Consider the following 23,966-nt stretch of genomic DNA (forward strand, 5'->3'; position numbering starts at 1 on the left):
TTTAATTAGGCTATGATATTTTCGGTAAGATAGGGCGACACCCTAAGGTGGGACGTGGGACGTGGCTCTGTTCCCGCGGTGCATTGTGGGATTGCGCTCTTGTCGCCGCTTGTTTGGCCCTGTCCCGCTTGGAACACTCTCTGCAAAATGGCGACTTCCCTGGGATCCAACACCTACAACAGACAGAACTGGGAAGACGCGGTACGCTCAATTGACATCATAGGTCACAGATCGAGGAATATGACTGAAACATAATATGCTCCTGCTACGCTACCGGGATAAACTTAATCAGAAAATCTGCCGGCTTGAGGATAAAATGGTCGGTTTGCTTGGTAGCTAGTTAGCCTTCCGTTGGCTAACGGCAGCTAGCTGTAGCAGCGTGGTTGCTACCTTCTTTAGCATATCTGTACGTATCGTAGCAAGCTTCAGTGTTAACATTAACTCCCAAAATCTAACTGTTTTCCCGGAATCTGACATCTGTGGGATGGAGATTATAGGCGATAGCTTCCAAGGCTGGGCTCAATGCAAACTTTCTCATGCTAACTTGGCAAAGAACCGTTAGTTAGCAATCTACGCTAGCGACGCTTAGCACTAGCAGGCTAACTACTGAAACGGCCAGGTAAAAAGTCAAAATCATTATTGGATGAAGAGAACCGAGCCAACAACACAGTGACAGAGATACCTGTGGGTTTTGATTCGTTGTGATTTTAAGGTCCTATATCGTAGATGTCACATTAGCATAGCAGTCGCTCATAGAAAATACCCAAATTTGCTGGCCCAGCAGGTTAAACATAACTCCACTGTTATAAAAGAAAGCTAATTTAAAGAAATATTTTTTGAAATTTTCCAGGTGTGTACAGAGTTGATTGCGTGATATTTTCAACAAATCAATGTTATTTAAAATGCAGAATCACCATGCTGTACGGTGCCAATAAATTTTACTATGAAAATATAAAATATTCTATTTAAATAGAATGAATGGGACCAACTGATCTTGTTGTTGTTCAGTTAAAATCCCGTAGACAAGCTTGTTTTTATTGTTGAAACTGATATAACCTATTATTCGAGTTATCATGAACTTGTCATGTCATCTGCCAAGTACTGATTCGTCATTTGTGTAAAAAGAAACTGTATTTTTGACCCTCTTAAAGATCTGTAGCCCTACTATATAAGGTAACAAAAACTCACTCGAGACATGACACAACAGGGCATTAGACCAATGTTGGTTTTATAAAGATATCAGACTATAAACTTTGCAACCCTAGAATATGTAGTTGCCATTAGAGCCACAAGAGCTGCTTATATTTAGTAGTTTGGCTGATGCTGTCAGTAGGATGGATTAAGGGTAGGTCAGTTTCAGCAACTAGCACTTGGACTGAAACAGCATCCTTCAACAGATGGCAAAGTAGGCGTGAGCATGTCCTATAGCAGTCCTTGTATTTACACGCGTCCCTGCCAAGGTGCCCACAGCAGAAGGTGAAATGGGTGAGACTGGAGGCCAAGTTACTGCTTCAGACAACTCACACCTGGGGACTGTTGGAGAACAAAAGATATGGGGATGACTAAAAGATTGAGTGTGTGTTTTTATGTAGTTGACCATCTGATTTCTTTTCTCCTCCAGGATTTTCCAATTCTGTGTCAGACATGTTTAGGAGAGAATCCTTATATCCGTATGGTGAGTGAGCATTCCTGTGCCATCATAATGAATTTTTTTTCCTTTGTAGTTGTTTTACTTTTTGGTATAAGTCTGTTCATACTTTGTTTTACAGACAAAGGAGAAGTATGGGAAAGAATGCAAGGTGTGTTTTGCATCAGTACTTTAAATCATGTGAATGCAGTACAAGTTTAGCTCGTACTTATAACACCACTGTCCGTGTAAGAATATTTCAAATTTTTCTTCCTTTGCCCAACAGATCTGCGCTCGACCCTTTACTGTGTTCCGATGGTGTCCGGGGACACGAATGCGTTTCAAAAAGACAGAAGTCTGTCAGACCTGCAGTAAAATGAAGAATGTTTGTCAAACATGTCTGTTGGACCTGGAGTATGGTGCGTCTGTGATTGTTTCCACCTGAGGTGTATTTTTTGTGTCCCTTGTAATATATAGCTCTTTGTCTGACTCTCCTTTTGCATGTTGTCTTTGGCAGGTTTACCAATCCAGGTGCGAGACACAGGACTCTCTGTTAAAGATGAGGTTCCAAAGTCAGATGTGAATAAAGAATACTACACACAGAACATGGAGAGAGAGGTATAATTGTTACATTCAATTGGACTAATTGTAATGACTTCAAACATTCTCTTTGTATTCACCCGTATCACTGTTGATACAGTGTCTGAGCCAATCGTTTAGCTAAAGTATTTTAGAATTTTAGATATATTTGTTACCAGAATCTTTTGTTTTTATAAGAAATCATAACCTGCTGGTACACCCAGCTAGGGGTTGTTCAAACACAACATGAAGCTCCGTCCTCCACATATCCCAAGCAGCCACAGAACACATTTATACAGCACAAGTTGAATTTATTTGCAGTAAAGTGAACGTGGTTGAAAAGCAAACCAGCAGTAAACTGAACTACAAAGTGAAGGCCAAAATAACAAACTATTTCTTGCAGTGATTCAACCAGCAGCAGCTCTTCAGTGGTTTGGTTAATATGCATTTTGCTTAACTGAGCTCAACTTGAGACATTCTTAACTCGATTATATATGTTGTTAATGTCAGTCTTTTTCTGTCGTCGTGCCTCACTGCTGTTTGAACCTGTGTGTTTACAGATAGCTAATTCCGATGGCACGCGGCCGGTGGGCCAACTTGGCAAGGCTGCAAGTTCTAGTGACATGCTGCTCAAACTGGCCCGGACCACTCCATATTACAAGAGGAACCGGCCACACATCTGCTCCTTCTGGGTGAAAGGAGAGTGTAAGAGAGGGGAGGAGTGTCCCTACAGGTGAGTGGTTGGATGGTCCACAGCTGCTGTGTAGGTCGATCTCATTGTTTGTCCTAGTGACTTATGAATGAACATGACATGGTTTTGTCTCCGTTCGACTGTAATTTGCTACAGTTGTTGCGTTTCATTGCTATTGTCTTTCTCTCACAGGCACGAGAAGCCCACAGATCCTGACGACCCTCTAGCTGATCAGAACATTAAAGATCGTTACTATGGCATCAATGACCCAGTGGCTGACAAGCTGCTAAAACGGGCTTCAACTATGCCCCGATTGGACCCACCAGAAGACAAGTCCATCACTACCCTCTACATTGGCGGTTTGGGCGATACTGTCACAGATGGAGATCTCAAGTAAGAGCTTTGATATATATTTTTTTTCTTGCAACTTGCTGTTATCATTTAGATTTGTACACTTTGAAAATGTTGTGCACTTTTTCCTACACTTTTTTTGTGTCTAACGAGCTTGTCTGTGTGTTATTGCAGGAGTCACTTCTATCAGTTTGGCGAAATTCGTACCATTACCATAGTCCAAAGGCAGCAGTGCGCGTTCATCCAGTTTGCCACGCGGCCGGCAGCTGAGATGGCTGCTGAGAAGTCCTTCAACAAACTCATCATTAATGGCCGGAGGCTTACTGTCAAGTGGGGAAGGTAACGAGCTGATTGCAAAGGGCAAAATGATCCATACGTCTGTGAATCATCAACTTTACAAGTGCATCCATTCAAAATACCTAATGAAGACATTGATTATGTAGATGGCATCCCAAAAGATCTTCCTGCCATCTTATCAAAATTCTCAGCTCTCATAAAGCACCGTCAAGCAGAGATTACTTAGGAGGCGGTGTGAAAATTTGTACTTATAATTTTCTTATTAAACGCCCATTGGTGTTCAGGGAGCATGAGTGTTTTGAAAGTAGCAGCCTGAAGTAATGCTACCATCACTGTCAAATCTGTCAGTAAATTACTGACTACGGTGCTTTTAGAATGTGAATATTACAGGCACAGTAGGAGTCGAATCATAATCCAGAAATTGTGCAAGGCAGGACATTTAAGCTTTTTTCCTTTCTGGACTCTATTGTGCTGCTGCTGCTGCTGCTGCTGCTGCTGGCTTTTCAGTGAGGTTTCACAAATGGATGTCATTACTGCATCTTACTCATAAGGTGTCATTTTAGGTCTCAGGCAGCAAGAGGGAAGGAAGGCATCAAAGACGGCGTGAGTGAGATGGGTACCCGACTGGATCCTGTACCTGGACTGCCTGGAGGTAAATCTTTTTCCGTGTTGTTTAGCCGTAGTGACATGGTCATGCAAGTCTAATTTAACATGCTGGTGAATTTTTATGTGTAATTATTAGTTGTGGAGTTGATTCAACCTTTTGATTGAACGTGCTTTGACATATATGCATGCATAACTGTGATTCAGACAACAGGGTCTCTGCAGGGCATTAAAAGCATTCAAAGTCATTAAATTGATTTTGTGAAAAATAAGGCCTTACATGGCATTAAAAATCATTACATTTGATTCTCAGTGACATTCAAAATTCCTTGTGCAGTTTTCAAGAAAAAATATTTGATAAGAATAATATATAATTCTAAACTACGATTCGTCAGATATGTGCATCTGTGTAAACATGCCGAAGCATTGCGGTAAATGTTCCGGCTGGTCAGGTACCGTCAGGCTGAACCAGGTGGAGGAAAGCTAGGAAATGCAAATTCCAGGAAGAATGGCTAGAAAATGTGGAATTCAGAGAATGACTACAGCCCGTGGGTGGTCAGGAGTGGTTTCTGGATTCAGAAATAGTGAAATGTAGGGACAGTTTTCATTAAAAAAATCATCTTTCACAAAAAATCAGACCTATGTAATTTGAGTTCACAGTCATGGCATTAGAATTTTAACAGTATAGCATTAAAATGTCATTAAAAAGCATTAAATATGAAATGTATCCAGGATTTCTGTAGAAACCCTGGCTAAAAATGCGTAGCAGCACTATGTCTGTTTTCTCATACATGTCTCTTTGCCCGTCTTTCTATAGCTCTACCGCCACCACCGGCTCTCGATGAAGAAGCTCCTGCAAACTACTTCAACCTAGACCCCAGCTCCTCTCCTGCTGTCATGAACATTGCTTTGCCTCCACCTCCTGGCATCAACCCACCTCCTCCAGGTAAAATTACATCTTCTATCATTAAAATGTACACCCCAGTTAAAAATGTATATCATCTGCATAATGTGGTGTGTAACACATAAAAACAAAACACTATTTCTTGGCTGAATTAGGGAAATTGATTTTGAAAAACGTTGTGTAGACGTACACAATTTGTGATAATTTGTAGATGATCTTTTCAAGTAGATACTTGACATGTTCTTTCTGTTTCCCTCTCAGGTTTTGGCCCTCCGATGTTTCACCCCATCGGTCCCATGGCCCCACCGATTCCCCCTCCTATGAGCATGAGACCTCCAGGTCAAATCCACTACCCGTCCCAGGATCCTCAGCGCATGGGTGCCCACGCTGCACACGGCTCACGTCATGGCGATTAGCTGACAGAGTGAATCATGCTGTAATCGGGCGTCACTCTTTTTGTAATGTTAAACCTGGTCAGGTGTGTTCACGTGAAATACTCTTGGTGAGCCCCAAACATGAAGACTGTTTCTGGGAGAAATCTACTGCACAGATAAATATCGTTTCTGACTGTGCCTCCTGCAGTGCAGTAAATGAACTGAACGACCATCCACGTGTGGACAGACGACAACCCACAGCGAAGTAGTACCAGAACTGCATCAAAACTGGAGGAAATTAACATTAGCAATGAAAGACTTCAGACATGAGAGTACTGGCCACATGGGCTCCTGTGGTTGGAGCTGTTGTTTGTATATATAAAAATGTATTCTTTAGGTTAAACTTGTAATTGTCTTATTGTGTGTAGTGTCACACGGAGTTGAGAAACATTCTGAGCAACATTTTTGAACCTGTTCATTTTCAGTTACATTGACTTTTTTTTATTTGACACAATCTTAATTTTCCACAGCATAATGACCGAGCTTAGGATTTCTTTGAATTATGTTTTCACTTGTCCATTAAAATTACCCATTTTTGTCAATGACCGTCTCAGTATGTGATACTTAACATTATTTACGGAACAACTTCTGGTTGTGTGCAGAAGAAGATGTAAAGCTGCAGCGTGAAAGGAGAGAAAAGGACTGTCTGTTATTGAGACATTGATGGGATCAGATAGTGCTAGAGGTGTCAGACAGGAAGAATAGGTTTCACTGATCAGCCTGTGGCAGCATTGTCTCGGGCTTGTCAGAGTGTGTAATGTACTGATTTCAGCGTTCAGAGTTTGCCCCAGCTGGTCAAACCACTCAGCAGTAGCAAACCACTTCACATCATGCACAAGTGTTATTTTTTCCCCATGCCCTCTGATTAGCAAGGGGCATCTTTGTCAGAGGAGAGGTGCAAGCATAAGTCACTGCTTCAGTCTTTTGCTTATCAACTCATTTTCATAGTTCATTAGACTCGGGGCTGTAATCAATTCCCCATCCCTTGGGTGCTCTGTTGAAGTTGGGCCGTCGACACATGCGGTCCAGAGCGATTCCTGGAAGGTTCTGGGACTCCACTGCCTCAAAGCCGATCACTGGAATCACCCTCTTGCTGGTCATAGTGCCTCCAAATGGCCTTGGAGATCTGAGAAACAAAGACGAGTCCTTATGAGACAGGCTGATGTTCCTGGCAGAACATGACCCCTCATATAATACCTCTCCACTGTGTAAAAGGTGGAGCTCTTACATGATACATGATATGGTCACTGCTTTTAACTGCAGGCCCTGGCAAAAGGAGAGAACCCACGAGGGATTAAGGATGAGTCAGGCTGGATGTGTGGTGAACTTCCTCATGTAGCTGCTCTGACCATTAGTTGAGCTCAGATTTAATTAAGGCTTCAGAATTTCATAATAATCTTCAGGCTGTAAAAAGATCCCTCCACAGCTCCAGACTGGCTGGCACAATCCCCTTGACTGACGGCTTTAATTCAGTAAACTCTGAGTTTGTCTTTCCTTTATTCTCCATTTCACCATCTGCCTAGGCTTAACCTTTGTTCTGCGTTGCCCGTGTGATACAATTCCTTGTGCGCCACGAGAAAGGTGATTCCTGTTCGTGTGCAATCCGTCTTGTGGGCCATTAAAAGCTTGCAGCCCCCCAGTGGATCATCTTTCAAGAGCCAGTGTTCAAAATAGCCATCACGCAGCCACACTCCAAGGAGGTGCAAGCCAGAGACTGGATTAATTTTCAAACTGTGGAAACATGGAGTGGAGCCGAGGGAGGAGATGATGGTGATGGATGGCGTGGTGAGGTCATGTGTGGGTCTATATGAAGATGGGTGGGCCTCAACATGCACACATCCACCAGTGATTCATCTGGTTGGTGTGAGGGCATATTTACCTGTTGAAGCACCTGTAGTTGGCCGGCTGTAGCCCTTGTGGGAGCTGGGGCAGCTGGGCATTGATGGCGTTCATCAGCTCCTCATTGTCTCCCAAAGCTTGCCTCCATGGGGAGCAGTAGGATTTGGGGATTACTGTTGTGTTAAACTTCTCATGAGGAATTTCCTTCAGGGGGCCAGAATATCCTGACCAAAACAAATATAAAATCAGTTGATCAAAAATAGCAAGCCACTCTTGGCAAAGTGAAAACACAGTTAGAATTTTAAGTAATTTTGCTTTTCCTTAATTGTGTCTAGTTAAAGTCCTCTGTTGAGAAAAACTGATAGCTGCTGGATTCATTTCTAAACCAACTGGATAAATTACAAAAACAACAACAACAAGCCCTGTTTAAGCGCACACAGATCTAATATAGAGATAAATCTCTTTGATGTCACTCCTGTCAACAAAAGGAAGTACAGTAATTAGATCTCAGTGTGAATCCCTGATAATAAACAGAGCTTAGCTCACTGTCAGTCAGACCATAAGCAGAACCTTCTGTCAGGCCAAATACACAACAGCACTCAGCAATGATGCTCACAGATAATTGCTTTCTAAAAACTGCCATGTCTCCAGGCAATGATTACAATAAAACCAATTCATGTGCTCATTGCATTTTCGTAAGAAAGGTGAGCCCGAGCAGATCAGAGTGTGACACAGTGTCCATGCATTCATCAAGCATTCACTTTGTCCAAGCATTTGGCAATGCAGCGAGCTAGAAATGTGGCTTGTGGCATTCTGTGGCAATCCTTTCCTCACAGTGCATCACCATTTACCTGGCGCCAGGACATCAGGACTGCCCTTCTTTGCTACAGTCTTCTGAAGGTTCATGACCAGGCTATGCTTACCAGGGATGGAGAAAGCCTGGTTCTCTTTCCCTCCCTGTGGCCCTGGAGTGATCTGTGGGGGAGGAACGGCCTCCAGATGAACCTGGGAAAGATGTAGAGTGAGGTTTCTGCAAAATTTGTTCACTCCCCAAATACTGTAACACATTGTATTAAAAACACAGTCGACCAATTCTACACAAGAATTCAGTTTATTTAATAGCAATGAGCACAACTCTGCTTGTGAGAACAGTTTGAAAGTTTAAAAATGTAATGAGACGACTGTTAGATTACATTTTCAGAATGCAAAATTTGCAGAGGCTGATGTAAACCAGAGACTAAAGTCAGTAACGTTTAGTTTAGCAGCTTAGATGTTTTCCATTCTCTTCTCTTTCAGTTGTGACGATCCATTAATCACTTGACTGATTTTCTGGTCAAGATCTATCTATCTATATTAGATACATATTAGATACAACTAGTGGCAACTGAAAAAAAGTAAAAATGTTGTAATTTTGAACTGATTGGTTTGTTAAATGTGGGATATATACAAATATTAGAATCCATCACATTACAGATTTTATCATTATTTTTTAGAATAAAATAATCCACACTGTTGTAACTGTGTATATGTACATCTGAAATGTTTTTTACATGTATACTGCAAATGTCCTTTACTAAAACATTTTTTTTAAAAAAACAAGAAATACAAATGGGCTCAGAAGGCCAGAAAATATATTTTAATTTTGGAAAATTATTGTATTTTTTTTGTCATCATTTTAAAAAAATTACATCTCAGGTGCTTTTATATTACAGTTTGCATAAATTATTTTTATTTCATTTTTATTTTTTACAGTTGGTGTAATACTAAATCTTATATGCGCCCCTGTAATGTCTCTTCTTACAAGATCTCTTGTTTTCCATGATAATTCTGCATAATTCATCCCACTTTTCCCAGATGCCCTTCATCAAAATGGGTTAAACTCTCAGATGGTGTGCTCTACTTTACAGTTGCTTTTCCTGCAGTACGATGTTAAAGGCCGGCCGCTGTACTCGAGAGAAAAAGAGACGCTACGAAAAGGTCAAACTTCATTTGCCGTTAAACATAGCTCTTTGATGCATCCAGCACACTGAGATGCTGTTATTATTAAATACCTGACAGAAACACAGGTTCATAACAGGCTGCAGTAAGTGCAGTGGACGTGCTTCATCATGTTTTATCTCTTCCTTACGTTGCTGGTGTTGTGAGCACCATCGCTGGCGTTCTCCAGCGTGAACTTCTCCACCCTCCTCTGTCTCTCCTGAAACATGCGAGAGCCTCGATTAGAGGGGAGGTTGAGCTCCTCCATCATCACGTCTTTTGGAACGCTGATCTTCTTCCCCAGGTTCAGTCCTTTTGCACGGAACAACAGACAAAAGGAGCTTGTGCTTTAATAAGTTATTACGCAGCGTATCCTGAAGCCAAAACTCACAGCAGACGGAACTGTTTGCCCTGTCCGACCTTCCATAAATATATCATGGCATTTAGTTGTTGGTGCAAAGACAGTGTTAGCAACAACTTCCAGACATTTTGAAAGAGAGGGAAAGAAACAAACTAATAAGGACCTTTGGCAAATCAAAACATCTTCTCTGGTCTCCTTGTTTCTGTCAACATTAAACAGCTGAAGGGGGCTGATATAAAAAAGAAAAAGCATTTTCAGCATCACTAAGTTAGAACCCTCTGAGTTTGTTCTTTGGCTCTCTTCTCATATTATATCATAGCACATTGGAGTGTCTGAAATAGCCTCAAGATGATGTCAAGTGTGTGTGTAATGTTTGTTGTGGTCCAGAGTTGCAGGGGTAACGGGGCATATAAATAGGATCTTTGGATGAAAGACTTGTGCAAAAGCGGGCGGCCTTCTTACTTGCACATGATAAGTGTTAGGAGAGGTCTGGGCATATGCCACCCTCGAGGAGCTGCCTTTGATCGGCCTGTGTAAAATTCAGTGGTGGGAGTCACATTTTGCTGAGTTTAGGAGACTCGGTTTCAAAGCCTAGCTGGCGGACAGCACTGGAAAGCAAACAGTGCGACTGGGATGGTCCCTGCTGGAATGTTTGGAGAATTTCAACAACACACTGGCACTCCTGGGTTTTTGGGTGCAGCACAGCCCAGCAGTCCTCAGGCGGTGGGCACTTTGATGTTTGGCTCAGTCGCATCTTGATACCACGGCAGGCAGAATATGAGTGTAAATACACACGTGTTGATGTGAAATGTAAACCAATATGTAAACTAATATGTGTGTCAGCTTACCTCCAAATATTTTGTACAAATAATGTCCTGACAAACCCGATGCGTCAAAACAACACTTACCTCCCTTGGCCTCACTGGACAGAGCCCTCGCCTGCAACATCCTCTGCTTGGTCACGTCATCCAGGCCTGACTGCATCATCATCATCTTCCTCTGATGGACACAAACATGTTTAATTATTGTAAGGATTCTTCTAAGTTGTAGTCATGTTAAACTAGCATCATTTAATATTGACCACACTGGCTTCTGATGTATTGACAGACGAAGAAAAACGAACAGGTTTCTTGTTCTTGCTGATGTTAAACTTAGCCACACATTCAGAGGTTATTTTAAGGGCAACTCCATTTTGTTAAGTGAGCGTACCCACCCATGTATTTAGCACTTTCTGAGTCCAAACAATATGGAAAGATTCACTTACAAAATGGTTGTGAACTCTCTATTAATTAATTGTATAACCAGAAAAATCAAAAATCATGCCAAGGCAAAATCACAGTGCAACTTCACATTAAATTTCTTTTCTATATCTTCCCTGTTTACTCTCCATTTAAACACGTCATAACTTTCAGGTCTAACCCTCTATTTGCTGCAGTGTCACTGGTTATTTGTGGCCATATAAAAGCCTACAGCCCCCTTCCTTCCCCTCAGTTCTTACTTGCCTGTCGGTGTGCTGGACGTCGGAGCTGCTCTTGTGGGGTTTTGTCCCGAACTGGAGCTGGGACTCCTCAGTAGAGAAGGAACAGTCTGTATAAAACTCATCCCAGAACGCCTCCAGCGCTTACCTCATTGGGTTTATTTTAGCAGAGGGGGTAAGAGAGTGAGGATGGACTGAGGGAGTGTTCTTTTCGGGGGGGGGGGGGGGGGGGGTTAAAAGGGTGATTAAGGGGAAGGGGCAAAGATTTACATCCCGACCTCGAGCTTCTTCTATAATAAAAATCGGATCCCCTCTGCAAGTGTGTGTGTGTGCGTTCTGACAGCAGCTGTCCAGACACATAGAGGCCAAACATTCAACCTCCCTACTGCAAACATGGACACAAACACACACACGGGCCGTTTTTTTATGGCCACGGTGTTAAAATTGATTAGGTTGCTGTGATCGGAGGTTGCGACTCCATTTTCTCGTTTAGGGCCAAAGGTTAAGCACGGTGGCAGGTCGCTCTTCCATTTTCTGATGAAGTGAGACCTTTAGCATTCTGTCCTTTCTAACTGCTGTGAGTTACAGGCATTTATTTGGTAGTGTTAAAGATTGTACTAAATAACAGCACGATGTTTTAGCTATGTGCTTCCATTTATTTGTTGTTTTACCAACTGCAGAGAAACTCCACCTTTGATTTCTGCATAAATCCTTTTTTTCCCTCCAGTTAAACTATAAGTAATGACCTTTAACTTTATATTTAGTTGCCCTTTTTGAACTTAAGTTAGTTTTTATCATGCGGTTTTCCCCCTCCAAATTGATTCATTGAGCTCAGCAGGAGGCTGGAGGGGAAAAACATTTTCTTTATCCCTGCTGAGATTGGATATCGATTCCCCACCTGCCCTGCTCCACAATACCACTATCTCCCAGTGGGAAGCCTCCCGGCCTCTGAAAGAAAATGTGAAGTCATCCTGAGTCACAGAAAATTATCTGCAGACACACAACAGAAGTTGAAGAGTTGCTGCCCATTAAAGATTTATTTAAGAGTGTTTGTTTATTGGAAAAAAAAGTAATTTAGCTTTATATACAGAACCCAGAGCTGGTTGTATTCTTCTTTCAAGGCTTTTTATGTCGCTCTACCTTTGTAATTAGAATAGATCTATCACTTCCAGCTTATTTAAACCTATTTCTCATGACAATTTATTGCACAATACGTAATTCTAACAATTGCAAGTACTATTTCTTCTGGACAAAGACAACAAGACGATGAAAATGGAACGATTTCTCGTGATCGGCGTCATCTGTGTTTGAGAGGTTTTTTTCCGCAGTGTGTTCGTGTCACATAGAGACGGTGCACAGCCACCAGGCACTGACAGCTGACACAAGAACAATAGACACACATTCACGCTCAAGGGGTTGTGTAATTAGGGCACCTTTAAAATGGTCTGCCCTGTTGGCCTTCTGATGAAACCTTATTGGCAGGGCTGAGAGCAGGAGAAAGCAAAAAGCAATATTAGGTACATATCTTTTTATAGCTTCACGCTGAAAGCAAAATGCATTAAAATTCAGCTTGCAGCACTGAAAAAGTCATCATTCTGAACTTTTCTTATCGCTCGCAGGTGCCTTTGGGAGGACTGTTGGAAGTCAATCAGCTGGGGAGCCGCCTTGACAGTGCTCAGTTTGAGCTTCAATCCAGAGAGAAATAATGTATGGGCTGCTGTGTGAGAGTCTTCACGACTTCATCAAGGAGTCGTACGGAGATGATGTGTGGAAGCTTGTCAGAGAGAGAGCAGATGTCAGATTGCACTCTTTTGTCACCCACCAGGTACAGTGTCTGCAATATGACATAACGGTGCACGCACATGCATGGAATAATAACACATGAGAGGTCTGCAGTTTGGTGTACTTTGCACTTTCATCTGTCACGCTGTTGCTGAGACTTCATTGTTCTGACGCCAAAATGTCTGGTTTTCTAAGTGATAATTCTTGCGTCTGCAGGTGTATAGTGAGAGCGTGATTCCCCGGATTGCAAAGGCAGCCAGCGGAGTGACAGGCACGCCCTACAATGAGCTCATGAACTCCTGGGGCGTCTACTTCTTGGGCTTTGTGGGGAAATATGGCTATGACAGGATCCTCAAGGTGGGAAAAGATTGTAGAATCAAAGGTGTCAGAACTGTCTTGTTTCTTGGTAGATATTTCCAGTAAAGTATTAAAGACGCCATGAACTATGTACGTATGGCTGTGGATATTACTTCTTGTAGTAGGTTTTCTCTGTAAGTGTGCAGGGAATCTGCCATCTAGGGTTACATGTACGGAATAGTTCATGCTCTAGTTGCAGACTGATGCACTACGGTTTTGTGGATATATGTTTTTCAAGACATTATTATTAGAACAAAACTTATTTAAATACTTTGTCACACCTGTGTCCACATAATTTACAGATTAGAAACATGAGCACCATTGTGCTCTCAGTATTCTTCTGTTTTAAATTAAATTTCAGGTAAAATAGAAATATATGACATCTGACAAAAGATGAATGCTAATTATAATAGCTCCAGCAATGCCAAGCTGCCTCTGTCAGGCCCTTGAACAAAGCCCTTAACCCTGTCTGCTCCAGGGGCAGTGTAGTGTAGCTCTGACTCTACCTTCCTAACAAGCTGGAATACGCAAAAAGACAATTTCCCATTGGGGGGGATCAATAAAATGAAAAAAAGGCAAGACAAAACAAACTGACACTATTTAATTGCACATGAAATTGGTGTCTTACAAGAAATTGACTCTAAAACTAATGATAAAGAAAAAGTTATTAATTTTTTTTGTCTCTAATTAAAATCTTTAACTTGTCTCCACACACAAGATGCAATGGGGGGATTAAATATGCTACAGTCTGTGACATGCAAATGTACATGCTTTTTGTTTTTTGTTTTGTTTAATTGGCACTGTCCCTTTCAAATTTTTAGACAAAAAAGTCAAATAGAGTAGACGTGATGTGCTTCTTCGCGTCTCTGTCTGCAGGTGCTTGGCCGACATGTACGTGACTTCGTCAACGGCCTCGACAACCTCCATGAATACCTGCGCTTCAGCTACCCCAAGGTGCAGCCCCCAACCTTCTTCTGCCAGGAGGAGTCTGCTACCGGAGTCACCCTCCACTACAGGTCTGTGACGGGGTGTTTGGTCGCTGGGTGGGAATTGATCAGAGGTTGAAGATTGCTAGGCTATTATCAGACATCAAAGTTGAAAGGGGGACCAGAACAACAGAGAGAAAAGCTGTGCAATTAATCTCTTCAGAAAGACATTCCATTTTCTTCCTGTGTGTCCTGCAGGAGTAAACGTAAAGGCTACCTGCACTACGCCATGGGTCAGCTGAGACAGATGGGGAAGCAGTTCTACGACACTGACATCCATGTGGAGGTGCTGTCTGAGCAGATGGTCGGAGACTACTCCCATGTCACCATGAGGTAAGTGAAAGGCTTACAAAGCATTTTTTTGGATTAAATAGTGGGAAATAAGTTGCTGCATTTACTCAAGTGCTGGTAGTTGATAATTTAACAACAGTTATTCAGCTTCAACAGTTACAGCAGATTAAGATTTAACATATAAACTAAAGAAACCAGTAGCTACCAGCCCTTTTTTTATTGACTCATCCTTCAGCGAAGCTCTGCACAATTCTTCCACTAATTAACTTCAAACTTTTGAAAAAGTATCTGTGTGGCTTCGCAGGCTGAACTTTGACAACTCAGCGTACCGCTACATCATGAAGGAGGATGAGGAGGAGCAGGAGATTTTGCCCATTACCTCTGACTTCTTCTTTGAGGTCTTCCCCTTTAACATCGTCTTCAGACAGGTAATTATTTTGATTTATCGTCCTTCTATTGCCGAGGGCAGTTGAGGAATGAAATGAAGTCACACTCGCTGATTCTTTACATTTTTCAGGACATGGTGGTGCACAACGTGGGCTCGGGCCTTGCCACAGTCTTCCCTGATCTGGATGGCAAGAAGATCAATGACGCCTTCTTGCTGGCTCGCCCTCTGGTGGAGTTCACCTGGAACATGGTAGGACATTTCTGACGGAAGCTGTTTTAATGTTACCTGCCACTTTTGGTGCCTCATAACAGCAGGCTGCTAATGAAAGTTGAGAATACTGACTTAGTAATCTGTCCACAGATCATCTCCCACCCCAACAACCTGTTTGAGATCATGTCCAAGGAGCCTGTGAAGAGAGAAAGGAACCTTCACAACCGAGTCCAGAGTAAGAGCGGAAGCCATGTGAACACTCGCAGGGGTGTGTGTCTGATTGGAGAAGACCTGCCTGCTGGTGTTCTTAGCAAATTTAGTGCAGTCAGACACAAAAAGACACAGTCAAATTGAATTTCATAAAATAACACAAAAGAAAAGGTGTGCAGTAAAATGGATGTCTGTTTCAGTGTAAGAGAATCAGCATTTCTCCCGCTGCAGGAATTCAACTCTTTGATGTTTTGAGTCACCTTCAGCCGAGCAAAGGATGTAAATATGAATGTTCATGACTGATTGTTCACACTCTTTCTTCACAGATTCTGACTATGAAAATGCAAACCGCTCTGCTGATGTAGATGTGGAGCTGATGGCTTTCCAGTCCATCATTGGAGATGATTACAAAGGTCAGCACCTCTCTGTTGTCCTCAGACATGTAGCAAGACCTGAGCAAGCTGACACTGAAGTAGTCCGATCGAGAATAGAAAAAGGAAAAGCTTTTCAGTGCACAGAAAAGCTAAAATACAAAGTAACTTTACTTTAAAAGGGTTGTTGATAAGCTGGAGAGAGTATTGACTTTCTGCCAGCCGAGAAAAGGTGCAGAAGGAAACCTGCTGTAAGACATGAAATATCGTTGCATTTAGACAGAACCAAACTTGCCGTTTCCAACTTTTTCTCCTTCCTATGCTAAGCTACGCTAGTCAATACTGACTACAGCTTCATCTAAACATCCTGTACAGACTTTAGAGTGGTATTTATGTATTCATCCAACTGCCACCAAGAAAATGACGTATCGCAGTGCCCAAAATGTCAAACAGTTCTTATAAAAATGTGAAATCCATTAAAATGGAACTCTTAACACCGTGCAGTTATTATCTGCTGCCGAAATCTAACCCAAACACCTCTGGCTGTTTTTCTTCTCGGCATTTGACTGGTCCCCTTTTAGACGGTAACAGCGCTAATGCAATGGAGAGCTGGGGTGATGGGAGCCGCTGCCTCAAACTAAAAGGACAAATGAGATACATGCCAGAGTGGGAGTCCATCATCTTCCTGGGAACCCCTGTGTAAGACCCACACACACACACACATACACACACACACACGCATGCACGCACACACGCACGCACAGATACAGACCTTTATTAAAAGACTACAGCTGAAAAGTAAAACATTCTGAAAAGCAGCAAGAGCTAAACTGAATTACGAAGCTGGAAATAAAAGCCTGGGCAGTGAATCAAATCAGGGGCCCATTCTAACAGCACTTACCATGCATGAAATGAGCTGCTAATTAGCTTGTAATCAGACAGTGCAGCTCTTGTGAGCCTAATGGGAACCCATTTGCAACTGAGAGTGTTTTCCACAGAGTACATTACCAAAACATCTCCCTCCTCTTCTGAAACATTTTGTTTTGGAAGCAAAATGCCCCTATGCCTGTATTGACAAAGCTTCTGAAATGTTAAATGCCACACCCCACTGCTTACATTATTGATACTGCAGGAAACTCAAAATAACATATCCCATGATTACTGTCTTTTCATTCTACAGTTTTTATAGGTAGTGCTATTATAATTTTATTGATTCTGGAGCTGTTACAGTGCGCATTATTAAATATTATCATTGCTCTCTCCTTCCTCCTTCTTCTGTCCGTTCTAACTGCAGCATGGAGAGCCTGAGCGCTATGTTTAAGACCGGCCTGTACATCAACGACCTGAGCATGCACGACTCCAGCAGAGATCTGGTGCTGGCGGGCACGCAGCAGTCAGAGGAGCTGAAGAGAGCGCTCATACAGGTTCCCTGTGTCAAAGTGCCGCCACATTTTATATGTGTGATCAGCCCACTTGTCACTATGCATTATGCAAAGTTGCTCTGAGGCTCTTCTTTCAGTAAAGCAGTCCCAGATCACAGTCAAGATACAAGCTAAACAATATTCTTTTTTTCTGTCTTCCTCACTCTTCCTTGGGATTGCAGGAGCAAAAGAAGTCCAGTAAGCTGGAGGAGAGCATGAAGATGTTGGACTACGAGATGAAGAAGACTGATGACCTCCTGTACAGGATGATTCCCAAGCCGGTGGCTAAAAGGCTGCGCAAAGGAGAGCCAGCTGTAAACACTTGTGAGGTCAGGATTGTGGATAGTCTGATATACACACATGCCACTTTTCTTAGGCCCTTTTTCTATTCTTTCCACAGAGCTGACTGTTATTGTACCGACTAAGAATTATACAGTTCTTATATAACATGCAGGAATCAGAGGCAGAAGAAAAGACTCATTTTTTTCAGTATCCTTTGAAAACATAGAAAAATGCAAGTGGTTATATAATATCCATGCACCTCTCATATTGTCTTCTCATGTTTCCTCTCACTAGACTGAGATTTCCTCAGCAATAATGTTGAGGATCTGAATCTTCCCTTATACGGTTCACTTTAATTGGCCCTGATTAAGTCTAGCGGAAAGAGAGATCAAAGACAAGGTACATGTATGGTGGAGAGGGGAGAGCAGAGGGTAGCTGTCACAACAGCGTGATATACTGTAGCTGCGCTCCAGAGTAAAGAATACCATGAGACCTTTGTGCCTGGTACTTGACGCTTACTTTAACTCACATGCCTGCACTGAGGCACTTTAAAATTGGCACAGATGTCTAATTAAAGATTTAATCTAGCAGCTACCAGAGAATAAATTTAGGTTCATTTTTTTGTGCCAACTGTAAATAGCAAACTAAACAGAGCCCATCCCTACACATTCTTTCTATTCATACTACATTAGACTTTTTGTCTTATAACAAGAGCACTGCCTCCTTCACCTCTGTATGTGTGTGCAATGTATCGGCCTGCTGCCTCATCAACTCTTTTATTGCTTTGCAACCCAGGTGTTCCCAGATGTGACCATCCTGTTCAGCGACGTGGTGGGATTTACTCGCATTTGCAGCCACATCACCCCGATGCAGGTGGTCTCCATGCTCAACACCATGTACACGCTGTTTGACACGCTCAGTGAGAAGCACCGCGTCTTCAAGGTTTGTGTGTTCTTTTTTTCTTTTCTTCGTGTGTTACGCTTTTACCACATCCAGGTAAGAGCTTCTGTTCCTGTGGGGGTTTTTTTGTTCCAGGTTGAGACCATTGGAGATGCATACATGGTGGTTGCAGGAGCTCCAGAGAAGACTAAGTATCACGCTCATAACATCTGTGACATGGCCTTAGACATGGTGCGCTCCATAGATCACCTCAAAGACCCCTCCAACGGCAACAACATACAGATTCGTGTTGGTGGGTCGAAGATGCACCGAGCTGCCGGTGTCTTTATGTCAGGGTTTGACTGAGGGAACTGACCTGTCGCTGTGGTTACAGGGATTCACTCTGGGATGGTTGTGGCAGGTGTGGTAGGACATAAAATGCCACGTTATGGTCTGCATGGAGACACGGTCCACACAGCCTCAGCCATGGAGAGCAATGGAAAGGTGGGTGAAATGATGAGTGACAAACCGATCATATCTCTTAAAAGCCTAATAAGGCTTAAAATGAAAACAGCACTATCTCTCTCTACATATATACATCAAAATGTCTATACTTAGTGAGTATTAGTTGTCTGTGATTTGGTTTTGACTTCTCACTCTCTGTCCCAATCAGGAGATGCACATTCAGCTCAGCAGCGCCACCTACGAGCACCTGAAAGGAAGCCACTTTATTTTCGAACGGAGGGGTATCATTACCATCAAGGTCAAAAATCAAAACTGTTACCGTAGCAACTGCACCATTCACAGCATGCAATTAATTAGCAGTTTCTGTACAACACATGTGTAACACAAAGTATAAATCAGTTCAATTCAGTTTGACTCAAAGGACTTAATGCACTTTATTTAAAGTGTAAGCACATTGAAATAAACACACACAAACATAGGATAAAAATGCAATAATAAATAGTTAGGATGCTTTAAAAAAGTTTTAAATGTATGTCTTCCCTCCAGAGTAAATGCATGTTATCTGGAAATGAGGGCCAAAGGCTGAGGCTCTAATTTGTGCTAATGGAAGGTTTGTGTATCAGCAATCAGACAGGGTGCACATTTCAGAACCTCAAAAATATATAAAATAATAACAACTCACAATGTTTTGGCTCTGGGGAGTCGGCACACTTAGTATTCACAGCTGGCAATCGCAGCTTGCTTGTTGATTTGCCATTTTATCGCAGGGCTCGACTTTGAGGCTGTACATTCAGTGATAATACCAGCAAAGTGACTCCCGAAGGTTTCTGAGGCAACTGATTACAGGTGCCAATCTCGAGAAAGCGAGAGTGAATCATTTTTCATCAGGGAATTGAAAACTTGGCACCTGCCATTTTACTTCCATAACAGAAATTGTGCCTCTGAGCGTATATCTTTGAGTTTTTGTGCATGTGTCAGACATCTTTATACACAAATCTAAATCTCCCTTCTGCTGTTTTCTCTGCTTCATCCTGTTTTTAGGGTAACGTTGAAATTGAGACCTACTGGCTGAAAGGAAAAAGGGACAAGGATGGGAATGCTCAGGCAGCGTGTCCCCAGTTTGAGACCCAGACCATCAGTAAGGCCATCAGCAAGGCCACCATCTCAGGCCCTGAGGCCACAGGGGACGAGGAGGGACTGGTAAAGGTTCAGCTGAGACACACTTGAACGCTGCACACTCTCACTTGCTTCATTTTCACCATCATCATCTCAGAGACTCTGTGTGTCTGCCCGCAGGTTTTCCCACTGGTAGCAGGGGAGGAGGAGGATGATGTCAAGTCTATTCGCTCTCATCGAATCAAGATGGAGATTTCAGGCCATTCTCTGGAGGAATCGATAGAGGAGTGCCGGGTGGAGGAGATGTCGGTTCATAAGGTGACAGAGAATATGTGAAATTTCTAGACTGACTCTGAATGTCACTACTTCTGAATCTTTTTCTTTTCATCCAGACATTTCATTATGATTGATGCGATTGTTATTTATATGATAAATGTCTTACTTCTTCCCCAGTCCCACTTTAAGGATGCTTTGCAGGACGAGCTCGAGGACTCTCACCTTGAACTGGACTCACCTGAGTCTGACGGCAGAGATTCCCTCATGGAGTCTCGTGACAGCTCCTGTGACTCCCGCTGCTCCAAAAGTGCCATGTGTTCCGTGTCATGAACCGCGAGATGAGTAATGTCGCTCAAGCTGACGCTGTCTGATGCTAATGCCAGTAATTCTTGTGTATTACTCTTTCTAAAGCGCTTTTTGTACAGGCCAGATGGCAGATAGGAATGTGGTTTTTAGCTGTTATTTTGGCTTTTTGAAGCAGTTGTTGTGTTGATGCCAAGGCAATTTTAGATGACATGTTTGTACACTGACTAGACTCTAATCCTTGGAATTCCTAGTGTACCTGTGTGCTGCTAAATTGTACATCAGAACCATCAGTGCTTTTTTTTGCTCTCACAATAAAGAAATCAGTTTGTGTACTTTCACACTTCCAGCTCCATTAAATCTCAATAAGCTTTGAAGAGTGAGCAGACACTTCTCCATTTTCTTCCTCACAAGAGACACGTCAAACAAACTGAAACTTTGCAGTGCACCTATTGTGTAACATGCTTTTGTATTAATTAGTGTTCGCCGCTCTGTTCTGCTGCACTTCGTAGATTTGACATCTTGCTCCGTCCTGTGAATTCCTCTGAGTCTCTCCTCCTCCTCTGCCTTTCATCTTGCATGTACCAGCTTATTGTTCTCTATCAGTCAAATACGCAGCCATGGCACAATGAAATTGCTTGTCTGCTCGGTGAAAATAAAGTGAGACGTCTGCTGAGCGGTGTGTTGATCCATTTGTTATTGTTTTTCTTGTCACTCAAGCATTGGCATTCAGATGCACATTTACATTTTCATTTAATGTACATGCTTTTATTGAACACAGTTTTCTGTCTCATTGCGTTTGAGCGTAAAAATTCATCATAACAGTCATGTATGTGATTGCTTGGTTTACCTGTTGCTGCAGGTAAAAATAAAGATCAAATAAATATGGGAGTAAAAGCATAACAAGATATCAGTTAATCTGATGGTGGTCCAGCATCACAGTCAGACAACGTTCCCTACAGACAGGTCATCAGATGAACTGCACTTATAGGTGGCGTCCTCACGATCTAGGCTGCATCCGTTGGCTCTTCGGGAATCTTTGAGTGATGAGTTGATGGAGCAATGGAAGCAGAAGGCGTAGAAAAAAGCCAGCAGGAGCAGGAAGCAGACCACACAAAAAATGGCAACAATCAGGATGGTGTGCACTTCTATGTGCAATTTCTCTTGAGGGAAAAGTGTGGTGGTGGTCAGGGGGTCAGCAGTGATGCTGGGCAGCAGAGGAGTTGCTGTGGACAACTGTGGCTGCATGGAAGTCAGATGGATGACTTCTGGCATGATGGGAGGACGTGCTCCGGCAGTGGGATTGGAGGATTTTGTTGCAGCTTTGAGGACAAAAGCATTTGTTTTGAGTTTTTTCATACCATATGTAGAGATGCTCACATTAGCCACACACAGCAGTGATGATAAAACACTAATTAAAAGCAAGATAATCATGTGTAACAATAAATCAACCTGTTGAAAACAATGATAGCAGATAGAAAGAAACTCTCTTTACAGAATACGATTTTGTGCAATGCTCAGCTTATCAAATAAAGTCTGGCATTATTAATGTCAACAACACAATTCCATCCTGTACAATAAAAAGCAGCAGGTTAATTATCTTTCCCTCAAACAACCAAACACAGAGGATTCATTGCTCCTACCTGTGGCGTGTAGCTGCACTATTGTTTTCCTCTGTGCAGGACTCTGAGCTGGGCTTCTTTTGGCAAACACAGCCTGGGAAAATGAAAGAAATGGAGGACAAGAGAGAGAGCGCTGGACTGAAGAGGAGAGGTGGCTGGTGGACCACGAATAACAGGGAGGGTTGCCATGGCAACACTCACTGTGGGGCCACTCGCACGGGAGTGACATCATATCACCTTAAGATTAATAATGTGTGTCATAGTCAACAGATGGACATTTTTAAACAAATTGAACAAAAAATACTTTGATATATGTTCAAAATTAAAGAGAATAATTTTATGATTGAAATAATTTTAATGTTTAATTTATTAGGGTGTGCGGGCGATGATAAGAACATTTTTCCAATTTAATTTGAGCTTTAGGATTGCAATCTAGCAAAAAGAACAATTTGATTGTGCCATATCACTCATGTGTAAATAGCAGAGACTCCTCTTAGACCCTGAGATTGATCTGGCCCTCTAATACTGCCACCTGTTGGTAAAACAAGCAGCACGTTACAAAGCACAACCTCATCTCCCTCAGCCTCATCCCCCCATCCTCCCAGCTCCTGTGCCGTCTGGTCTCTTTCAAACTGCCATAATGATCCTTTAGTATAAGTTCTAATTGGCCCCACGCCTCCTGCTGTGCCCCCTCAAAAGAGGCCTAAAAATGTTTTAGGACTTGCTCCAAATTTTAGTCGCCATGGAGATGGCTAAATTATTCAACCAATAATCGGTAATTTTGCTAGCATTTCCCAAGCAAGTGAAAAAGCTGTCCCTCTTCCCACCCTCCTCCCCCACCCCCTGAGAACTACTCATAAATACCAGACAAAAAATGATAATGAAAAAAATATTCATTTGCATAATTTCATGTAGAGGAGGACTCAGAACAAAGCCTGCCAGCTGATGTGATTTTAGAGTGCTTTCAGATGGTTAATTACAGCTCCAGACAATAGAAACAAAGGATCCATTAAATCCAACTGCAGCTAAGCAGAGCCAAAATGGCTGAATGGAGGGCTTAGTCTACACCAAGGTCAGTCTAAAGGACAAATATGTGAAGAACGGCCACAGGGGTGTGTCGGCCTTCAAGCCTGGAGGGTGTCTGACTGCTGTCCACCCAGGAAGAATGAAGCGGCTCTGAAATCAGTGATCTGAACTGTCGCTCTGAGGATCTCAAAACAGAAAGTGAAGAAGGCTTTTTCTCAAAGTTTCCCACACAAAGTAGACTATTTGCATTTCTGCTGGATGAACACACAGCGTTCACAGCTGGATGCGAGGTGTGTCATGTGGCCAACTACCTCTGTGAGAAACGCTCCTGACAAACAGATGCATTGCTGCAAGGGAGGCTCGTACCATGTGACAGTCCCAGAATTAACATAGAGAACATTTGAGAAAAAGTGCCCCTGCTGAAAATTAGTCAGCCTCTCTGCGTGTAATTTCCTGCACTGTTTGTTCTGCTGCGCCTTGAAGATCTGATATCTTGTTTTGCCATGCGATGGGAGTGCGTAATTGTAAACTCTCTTCTCTCCAAGTCTTGCTTTTCAATTAGTCTCTTTCTCACTGTACAATGTCAGAGCTTGTCATCGTGTTGTGGAAATAAAGCAAGATGACAGCTGAGCCGAAGCAGATCAGCTTGTTATTGTTCCTCTTGTCACTCAGAGAATTTTTTGAGTCACATTTGTGTGTTTCCTGTGTGTCACTGACAGTTTTTAAAACTATAATTTGACCAGTAACACGCCTGCCACTATTGTTTGTGAATGCATGTGTTTATATTTAGATAATCTGAATACTGACGGCTTCTATTGATTAGAAAACAAGAGAAACAAAA

General features: G+C 42.4%; 3 protein-coding genes and 1 long non-coding RNA gene across 7 annotated transcripts; 2 read left to right on the forward strand and 2 right to left on the reverse strand.

Moving 5' to 3' along the window:
* Nucleotides 1-60: 60 nt before the first annotated feature.
* rbm22 (RNA binding motif protein 22) lies at nucleotides 61-6,028 on the forward strand. Its single transcript, XM_022189504.2, has 11 exons — nucleotides 61-201; nucleotides 1,622-1,675; nucleotides 1,770-1,799; nucleotides 1,914-2,046; nucleotides 2,145-2,245; nucleotides 2,767-2,939; nucleotides 3,090-3,290; nucleotides 3,423-3,587; nucleotides 4,109-4,197; nucleotides 4,966-5,094; nucleotides 5,314-6,028. Exons 1-11 carry the CDS (start codon nucleotides 148-150, stop codon nucleotides 5,466-5,468), a joined length of 1,284 nt encoding a protein of 427 aa, XP_022045196.1. The 5' UTR covers nucleotides 61-147; the 3' UTR covers nucleotides 5,469-6,028.
* A 134-nt stretch (nucleotides 6,029-6,162) lies between these two features.
* Nucleotides 6,163-11,319, reverse strand: LOC110948111 (myozenin-2). 2 transcript variants are annotated; one of them, XM_022189506.2, is made up of 6 exons: nucleotides 11,162-11,319; nucleotides 10,572-10,662; nucleotides 9,454-9,614; nucleotides 8,249-8,330; nucleotides 7,366-7,549; nucleotides 6,163-6,612 (listed from the first exon to the last, which is right to left on the reverse strand). In XM_022189506.2, the coding sequence occupies exons 2-6, from the start codon at nucleotides 10,654-10,656 to the stop codon at nucleotides 6,429-6,431; spliced, it is 696 nt and encodes a 231-aa protein (XP_022045198.1). In that variant the 5' UTR covers nucleotides 10,657-10,662; nucleotides 11,162-11,319; the 3' UTR covers nucleotides 6,163-6,428. The 2 variants fall into 2 exon arrangements, with proteins under 2 accessions (XP_022045198.1, XP_022045197.1); XM_022189505.2 differs by having other exon boundaries at nucleotides 11,166-11,318.
* Nucleotides 11,320-12,513: 1,194 nt separating this feature from the next.
* On the forward strand, nucleotides 12,514-21,153 carry LOC110948109 (soluble guanylate cyclase 88E-like). Of its 3 annotated transcripts, none has more exons than XM_022189501.2 (19): nucleotides 12,514-12,657; nucleotides 12,760-12,965; nucleotides 13,139-13,279; nucleotides 14,156-14,295; nucleotides 14,464-14,598; nucleotides 14,861-14,984; nucleotides 15,074-15,193; nucleotides 15,305-15,422; nucleotides 15,691-15,777; nucleotides 16,317-16,434; nucleotides 17,030-17,159; nucleotides 17,339-17,485; nucleotides 18,234-18,380; nucleotides 18,474-18,630; nucleotides 18,712-18,821; nucleotides 18,991-19,080; nucleotides 19,824-19,988; nucleotides 20,079-20,216; nucleotides 20,352-21,153. In XM_022189501.2, exons 2-19 carry the CDS (start codon nucleotides 12,846-12,848, stop codon nucleotides 20,502-20,504), a joined length of 2,340 nt encoding a protein of 779 aa, XP_022045193.1. In that variant the 5' UTR covers nucleotides 12,514-12,657; nucleotides 12,760-12,845; the 3' UTR covers nucleotides 20,505-21,153. The 3 variants fall into 3 exon arrangements, with proteins under 3 accessions (XP_022045193.1, XP_022045194.1, XP_022045195.1); XM_022189502.2 differs by having other exon boundaries at nucleotides 19,824-19,982; XM_022189503.2 differs by having other exon boundaries at nucleotides 15,305-15,389.
* A 70-nt stretch (nucleotides 21,154-21,223) lies between these two features.
* Nucleotides 21,224-22,315, reverse strand: LOC110948113 (uncharacterized). The gene is made up of 2 exons (XR_002595516.2): nucleotides 22,121-22,315; nucleotides 21,224-21,799 (listed from the first exon to the last, which is right to left on the reverse strand). It is a non-coding gene; the product is annotated as an uncharacterized LOC110948113 (long non-coding RNA).
* Between the last annotated feature and the right edge of the window lie 1,651 nt (nucleotides 22,316-23,966).

This window comes from Acanthochromis polyacanthus, chromosome 10 (assembly GCF_021347895.1).
Source record: "Acanthochromis polyacanthus isolate Apoly-LR-REF ecotype Palm Island chromosome 10, KAUST_Apoly_ChrSc, whole genome shotgun sequence".
NCBI classification, from domain to species: domain Eukaryota; kingdom Metazoa; phylum Chordata; class Actinopteri; family Pomacentridae; genus Acanthochromis; species Acanthochromis polyacanthus.